The 8,805-nt window shown below is 40.1% G+C and overlaps 1 protein-coding gene across 1 annotated transcript; it reads left to right on the forward strand.

The window, feature by feature from the left end:
• The first annotated feature begins 3,909 nt into the window (after positions 1-3,909).
• On the forward strand, positions 3,910-7,474 carry LOC145721357 (myosin-IIIa-like). The gene is made up of 2 exons (XM_081818911.1): positions 3,910-4,827; positions 6,832-7,474. The coding sequence occupies exons 1-2, from the start codon at positions 3,910-3,912 to the stop codon at positions 6,988-6,990; spliced, it is 1,077 nt and encodes a 358-aa protein (XP_081675037.1). The 3' UTR covers positions 6,991-7,474.
• The last annotated feature ends 1,331 nt before the right edge of the window (positions 7,475-8,805 follow it).

Here is an 8,805-nt window from a genome sequence, read left to right on the forward strand (position 1 = left end):
ATTATATGTTAAAAAAAAGAAGATAGTAGGAAGGGAAAAATGAAGGGGGGGAAATCAGAGGGGGAGATGAACCATGAGAGACTATGGACTCTGAGAAACAAACTGAGGGTTCTAAAAGGGAGGGGGGTGGGGGGACGAGTTAGCCTGGTGATAGGTATTAAAGAGGGCACATTCTGCATGGAGCACTGGGTGTTATACACAAACAATGAATCATGGAACACTACATCTAAAACTAATGATGTAATGTATGGTGATTAACATAACATAATAAAATTTTAAAAATGTAAAATAAGAAAAATTTTAAAAAAAAGAAATTTAATGATGATATAATACTGTTATTTAATATACATTCCATAGTCAAGTTCCCCGATTGTCCTAATATTCTATATGGCTGCTTTAAAAAATCTAGCATCCAAAGACAATACATTACATTCAGTTTTCACATTTTTAAAGACTTCTTTAAGGAAATTCCCAAGCCTTTGTGTGTGTGTATGGGAGAGAGAGAGAGAGAGAGGGAGTGTGTGTATGTGTGTATGTATATGTGTGTGAGTGGGTGTATGTATTTGTAAATGCGTGTGTGTGTGTGTGTGTGTGTGTTTTATGCCTTTCACATTTTTAAAATGTCCCAGGTCAGATGCTTGGCAGAACATCCAATTTGCAAATGCAGGATGGACTTATCTGATTTCTGCCTCCTGACTAGATTCAGGTGAGCCGTTTTTGGCGGGAGTACTACATTAGTGATGCTGTGTCCTTTTTGGTGCATTGCACCAAGATGTCATGATGTCAGCATGTGCCATCATTCATGATGTTAAGGGAGACACATTTTTTTTAATTTTATTATGTTATGTTAATCACCATACATTACATCTTTAGTTTTTAAGGGAGACACATTTTAAAGTCGCTTTGGTGAGAAGGGTCATTTCCTGCTGGAAACCCAGGCTGGAGATGGATTTCCCGTTGAGGAATAAAATGCCTTGTAAAAAAAAAAAAGAGAGAGAGAGAGAGATAAAGATCATCCCAGCCCCAATCCCAGGACCCTTGTCTTTTTTTTTTTTTTCCTCCAAATTTATTGGGACTGAATTGACATATAACATTGGGTCAGTTTAAGGTGTACAACATGATGATTTGATACACATATATATTGTGAAATAATTGCCACGGTAGTGTTAGCTAACATTTCCCTCACCTCAGTAATTACAACTGTGTGTGTGATAAGAACATTTAAGAACACGTCCCTTAGCAACTTTCAAGTCTATAATACAGCATCATTAATAGTCACCATGCTGTATATTAGATCTCAAGAACTGATTCATCTTTTTAAAAATTCCTGCTTCGTTGAGGTTTTTACATATAAAATTAATGATTTACAGATAAAATTCTAAGATATTTAAAGTGTGCATCATGATGATTTGATATATGTATACATTGTGAAAGGATTTCCCCATTTAATTCATTACTACATCCATCACCTTACATAGTTCTTTTTCATGCATTTTTGGTGAGAACATTTAAGTTGTACTCCCTTAGCAAAATTCATTTCTACAAAACAGTGATTACTCCCATGTTTTAGCATGGGATCCTCAGACCTACTCATCATATAGCTGGAATTTTATATCGTTTTACCAACCTCTCCCTATTTCCCCCACCTAACCCTTTTACAACCGCACCTCTCTGTTTCTGTGAGTTTGATTTTTCTTTTCTTTTTCAGATTCCACACATTAGTGATACTATGCAGTATTTTTCTTCCTCTGTCTGGTTTATTTCATCCATGTTATCAAGAATGGCAGGATTTCCTTCTTTGTTGTGGGTGAATAATACTCCATTGTATATATATACCATACCTTCTTTATCCATTCATCCATTAGGTTATTTCCATCTCTTGGCTATTGCGAGAAATACTGCAATGAACATGGAAGTGCAGAGATCTCTTAGAGATAATTGTTTTGTTTCCTTTGGATATACTACCAGAAGTCAGATTGCTGGTATTGCTATTTAGTTTTTTGAGGAACCTCCATATTGTTTTCCGTAATGGCACCAATTTACATTCCCACCAACACACAACATTCTCATTGCGTAAGGATTCTCTTTTCTTCACATGTTCACCAGTACTTGTTTTCTTTTGTCTTTTGTGATAATAGTCATTCTAACAGATGCGAGGTGATATCTCATTGTAGTTTTGATTTGCGTTTTCCTGGATGATTAGTAATGTTGAGCCCCTTTTCATGTACCTATTGGCCATTTTTGTATCTTCTTTGAATAATGTCTGCTCAGATCCTCTGCCCATTTTTAAATCAGGTTGTTTTTTTTCTATTGGGTTGTACGAGTTCTTTATATATTTTGGTTATTAACCCTTTATCAGATATATGAGTTGCAAATATTTTCTCCCATTCAGTTAGTCGCCTTTTCATTTTATTGATGGTTTCCTCTGCTGCACAGAAGCTTTTTCATTTTATGTAGTCCCACTAGTTTATTTTTGCTTTTGTTGCCTTTGCTTTTGGTATCAAATCCCAAAAAACAAACAGACAAAACCATTACCAAGACCAAAGTTAAGGAGCTTACCACCTACATTTACTTCTAGGAGTTTTATGATTTCAGGTCTTATGTTCAAGTCTTTAATCCATTCTGAGTTGATTTTTGTAGTAGTGTAAGATAGGAATTCAATTCCATTATTTTGCATGTGGCTGTCTAATTTCCCAACACCATTTATTGAATAGACTATCCTACCCCCATTGTATATCCTTAGCTCTTTTGTCATAAATTAATCGACCATAAATGTGTGTGTTTATTTTGGGCTCTCTATTCTGTTCCACCGATCTTTTTTTAAATGCCAATACCACACTGTTTTGATTACTATAGCTTTGCGATATAGTTTGTTTATCTTTTTCTCATTAATTGTATTCTGACTAGTATAGGCATTCTCTGGGGGTATTATGAAGATATTCAAAATACTAGTATAAGGCACTCATTGAAATTATGGGTTCTTGGTACCCCATCTAATTCTCTGGTCCAATGTTGTTATGCCTCTTGCATAAACCTAAAGATGCTATCGTAGGCCTAGGAAGTAGCCAGGGGAATTAGGAAATTTGAGTTCCGGTAACTTTTTCCAAGTTCAACTTCAAGACAGGTCCTTCTGTACAGATTGCAAAAGACCAAAACTCTCTCCTGGCTTTTCTGAGCCAAAATAAAAAGTTTTTGGCAAAACACCCACAAGTAGCATGTCAGGGTATGTCAGGGTATCAGGTTATGACTTTTTCACTGTACCTTAGCACCCTTTTCAGGCCATACTGCTTTTGTGAGGGTTTTGTCCTCACCAAAAGAAAAAAAAAAAGGCTATGTGGCTTTAAAAAAAAAAAAAAAAAAAAGCTATAGAGAAGATGTTATCTTCAAGATAAGGGAAAATCACTTTGGAAGGATATTGGTAAAGTAACAACTGTGCAATTTTGGTCAACATATTATATGATCATGAACTGTAGCAGGGACACTGCTTCCCTTTAATTTTGTACAGTATTCCCTGTGATCAGCAGACTTCGAGCTTATGAAATACAGCACATCAGCCTAGTGAACATACGTTGCTTGCTAGTCTCAAATTTAGGCATATTTTCCACAACCTCTCCTCACTGTAGGTACTTCCTTTTGAAAAAGACATGTTTTGAAGTGATGAAATTCCCAGGATTTTGATGCCTCATTAGGTGAAAATACGCTAGGATATTTCTCATCCTAAGTTGGAACTGGTTTTATCATTATTTGAGCAGCCACCAGAAAGAACATTTGGGGAGCACTTGATTAATGTGACTTGAGAAGTTCTTACTCTGAGCTTTTTTTGCCCCTTTACTATTGTCCCAACACCATGTAGCATGTAGCTATAGCCAGAAGAGGTAAGTAAGCTCCAGTTTAGTATCATATATTCAGATGCAATCTGTTTTACACAGGGAATCTTCTGTGAAGAAACAGACAGAAAATGCAGTTTCTACTAATGAAACAGTCATTCCAGCTCCAAACAATAAAGAAAGTACCTCTGTAGTGAAGACTTCTACTTTCAAAGCTGAAGAGGAAGGCACTCTGGCCATTGGAAATAACAACAGAGGATATCAAACTCAGAAAAAAGTGAATAACATGTTTGAGGAAGAGGCTAAGCAAGAACCACATCTAGTGGGGGACCCTTGGGCAGAAGGACACTCCCAAAAGAAGTATATGAAAGCCCTGGAAGAGAACAGTAAGATAAGGAAAGTGGAGAAGGAGGAAACTGTGGTCCAGAATTACTACCAGAGGTATGCAGAGGAAAGGAATTCTGAAGAACCCAAAGCAGCATATCTAGAAAGGAAGGCCCTATCAGAAAGGCCAAGCTACCCAGGACTTTGGTCAGCGGAGAATGAGACAAAGCAGCCTTCTTTTAGAAAGACTTTGGCACCTAGCCAAAAGTCAGTCTATCAAAACACAAATAGCAAGGAAAAGGAAAAGAAGACATCAGTAGTGACCCAGAAGGCACCAGCCTGCAGTCAGCAGAGATGCTATCTGAGGCCGGGGACGGTCCGAGAGAGGCAGGCCGAAGCAAGAGTCCGAGCTCAGGAAGAAGACAGATCAGCAGTGTTCATTCAGAGCAAATACCGGAGCTACAAGAGGAGGCAGCAATTAAGGAAGGACAGGGTGTCTTCTTTTAAAAACCAAAAGATTATTGCGACACCGAACGATGTAGCAAGAAATACTCATGATCTGTATTCTTATCCCACGAAACATGAGGAATCCTGTAATTCCAGGACAAAGAATGACAAAGACCCAAAAACAGTTTTAGAGAAAGAAGCATGTGATTTGGCCATCTTTTCAAAACAGGTATGTAAATAAACAGATTTATTTATTAGTAGAAGTCTCTGGGAACTACACAGTAACTAAAGTAAACCTATAGTTCACTGATAACTGATAACACTGTTTCATCTGTTTTTATGAAACTGCAAACCTCTTTTGTAATGTCTCAAGGGTTTTCCTATTCAAATAGCTATAATTCTTTTAAACAATGTGCCGTAAGAAATAGGGTAAGATATGATAGAAATCTTGTGTAGTAAGGAGACTAGTAGTCAACAGTTTATACAGCTTACTAAAATGCTCACATTTGACAATGCAAATTTCTGTATCTGAGATCTTTCATTATAAAGGAAAAAGAAAGTTTTATAAATCCTTTGAAGTCTATGCTTTTTCTGCCCCAAATTTTGAGCAGACATCACTAGGTGTCAAAATTAGGCATGTAGCCATACTCAGACATATGTGCAATGAAGATGAAAATCTACATGTTACGTCATGACAATGAGGAACCATAAAGAAAACCCACAAAGAAAGATTCCCTGTTGGAGAATATCTTGTGCCATGAGTAGGCATGTTTCAACTGTTTCTAGAAGGGGGCAGATGGCTTTAGGGCTTCTCATGGGGTGTGCATTGAACACTGATAAATCAGTACTCTGGAGGGAGACCACAGCGAGCAGCTCCTGGAAATGCCAATTCCAGATCTTGCTTTCTGTCTAGGTGTTTGACCTTAAGAAAATCACTTTGTATGTGGGCACCTTTATTTTCTTTTATGTAAAATGAAGGATTTTAACTAGATGACCCCTAAAATGCATATTATAAGTTAATATGCATTATCAGGATAATCAATAGCATATAAAATCATGGAAGAAATATCATTAGGGGCGCCTGGGTGGCTCAGTCGGTTAAGCGTCTGACTCTTGATCTCAGCTCAGGTCTTGATCTCAGGGTTGTGAGATCGAGCTCCACATCAGGATCCATGCTGGGTGTGGAGTGTACTTAAAAAAAAAAAAAAGAAGAAGGAAGGAAGGAAGGAAGGAAAGAAAGAACAGGAAGGAAGGAAAGAAAGAAGGTAGGAAGGAGAAAGAGAGAGAGGGAGGGAAGGAAGGAAGGAAGGAAATCTCATCATGAGTTAGATCAAAGAGGGATTGCCTAATACTCGTGGGTCCCTAAACTCTGCTTTTTGTCTCTGACAGTGGCTCGTGGACACCTCTTTCATGTTACAGGTGTGACCCAAACATCTCCAACTTCTGGCTGTTCCTAGAGCTCTTCCAGCCCCTTCCTGTTCTATTTTTTTTAAGGACATGGAAATAGAGAGTTTAATATACATATGGTCCTTCCTTTCCTTGGTGCATGTGTTTTCTCACACTAAAGACCAGATTGGAGATTTGAATCCTGACCTGCTTTACGTCAGAGACGTTGAGGAGATACAGAATTACCAAGTCATCTCCCTAGAGCTGGCTAATAATGTCGCAGGAGTAGATTCAGTGCTCCACAGGGACGAAGCTAGAGGCAGAAAAGCAGGGGCCCCGTGTGCAACCCAGCAGGACAGTTGTGTTAACGGAGCCAGATGCAGCCCAGACGGAGGCAGAGGGGCCAGATGGAAAGGGAGGAACCAGAGGAGAGTGGCCTGAAGTGAGGCTGAGAACACTGGAAAGGAGAGGATGGGGTTAACCCAATCCAAGGCAACAGAGGGATTCTTCGGACTAAATGGCTACAGAGTGTTAGGGACAGAAGCCAGGTCTCAGGAACGCTGGGAGGAGTTGATCAGGACAGAACATTCACGTAGCATGACATGTTTGGCAGGTTTAAATGGAAAATGTGAGGAGATGCGCAAGTGGCACAAAGTGGGAGGAGGCTTGGTCAGGGGAGGACTTTTCCAGACCCTCGGTTTTCAGACTAGGGTCAGGGTGGGTTCTGGAGAAAACATATGTGAGAGTCCCGGGACCGTCAATCAGGCAGTTGCCAGACCCCGGGGTACCTGTGGAGCCCTCTGAATTCTTTTCCTTGATTTAATCTGACACATGACCTTCTTTTTAGATATCAAAGTTATCTGAAGAGTATTTCATTCTGCAGAAAAAACTGAATGAAATGATTTTGTCACAGCAACTGAAGCCTCTTTATCTGGGTGTCTATCCTCATAAACCAATTAATAGACGAATTTCTTCTCAGCAGTGCCTCTCAGGTAAAAATCAGTAGAGTTAGAACCTCCTGAAGGGAAAGGCAGTGCCAGATACTTTGTTGGTTTATTAGTTTCTGACCTTTATTCTATGGCAGGTTTGAGGTAATTATGCTCTAACTGCTTTGGGGAGAACCTTCATTTCATTCCATTTCTCAAACGTATATAAAAACTTTTCCAGAATGTTCCACATACTTCCTACTTTCTCGGACCTCATTCTCCTCTCTTTTCTTTTTTTTTTTTTTCTTCTTTTTTTCCTTTATATAGACTTTAACAAGAACTTGGCATATGTCACCAGAAGGGAATAGAAAGGGATAGAGTTTGGGGGAGTGGGGCAGGTTGCAGGTTTGATAAGAGGGAGTAAAAAATAAAATATATCTATTCCTTTTGTCAGTGTCTGCAACCTTAAGTAGAGTATGGAAGGTTCAAATCTCCATTCAGATGGACAAATCCAAATGCATTATTACATTTTCTTCTGATCAACCTAAGTCACACTGTGCCCCCATTTCACCAACTGGCAGGGGATTCAGACTCAGTATTTATCAGGCCTTCCCCTCTCCAAGGTTGTGCAAAGGCCCTATGAACTTATACACCCACGAAGGGATCAAGTAGAGTCTGAGCTCACTAGTTATTTGCCCACATAATTACTCTTGGGGGGATACCCATCTCCTCGCTGGCCTCATGACCCCTTCAAGTCAGGAACTGTGCTGCTGTCGTACCTGGAAACTGCAGGAGGCACCTGGAAATGGTCAAGTTGGGAGTTTCAGCTGGTCCACACATGCTCTAGGTGGCCATCCTCTCTGCCGCCTTATCACCTCCCCCAGGGGCAGCCACTGATAGCCCTGCTGACCTCTGTCTGGCAGATCTGTATTTATTATCCCTCACTTTCTTTGAGGCTTCATACTCTCTTGCCACCTTGCCCCCTCCCTCCACCTGGACACCTGGCACCACCTCTGCAATGAGTTTGGTTCTTGCCAAAGACAGGAAATGCTGCTCATCTCATGCAGCTTCTGTGAAAATCCCTTAGGCAGGAAAATCCTAAGATGAGCCTGGCTATTGGTCTGATAGGGGAGGGAGGGAAAATATCTTAACGTTTCGGTCAATTATCCTGCCACATTATTTTCAAGTCAAAAGCTGTAGTGAAGCTTTAAAAAAAAAAAAAAAAGAAGTGGCTCTCTGGCCCTTTCTAGCCACTGCTCTTAGGCACTGGCCCAGAACCCCTTGCTGTTAAGAAACGACTTAACAAGTCGGAGCCCAGATGCCCACTGGTTTGATGGCCTCCTATGACACATGCCCAGATGGCCTGCTGACAGAGGGGGGTAGGCAGGGACTTCAGCTTTTCTCTTGGTTATATGTGCGCAGCCCTGATGAGTGCAGGGTAGTGAGGTCCTGATAGTGTCTGAGAAGCAAGGGAAACCAGGCAGTGTTCCCTGTGTAAGCAGCTCAGCCCTGTGCTTAAGGGGAAGGGAGGGGTGGGGTGGAGAGGTAGCTTCCTGGGGAGGGGGAGATAGGGAGGGAGGAGAGGCTACTGATGTTTTGCTATGACTTACACTTTTAAACGTCTCAGGGACTCTGTGTGTGTGTGTCTATGTGTGTGTTTAACAAAAATTGTCTATATTTAAGGAGTACCACGTGATGATGTGATACAAAATACACATAGCGAAATGATTACTACCGTCAAGCTACTTAACATATCTTCTCTTCACATAGTTACCATTTGGTGCGTGTGTGATGTGAGCAATCTTAGCAAATTTCCAGTATTCAGTACAGTATTATTAACTATAATCATCATGCTCTATGTTAGATCTCTAGACTTATTTATTCTACATAACTGC

The sequence above is a fragment of the Leptonychotes weddellii genome, chromosome 5, assembly GCF_054177405.1.
Source record: "Leptonychotes weddellii isolate Sample4059 chromosome 5, ASM5417740v2, whole genome shotgun sequence".
Lineage (NCBI taxonomy): Eukaryota > Metazoa > Chordata > Mammalia > Carnivora > Phocidae > Leptonychotes > Leptonychotes weddellii.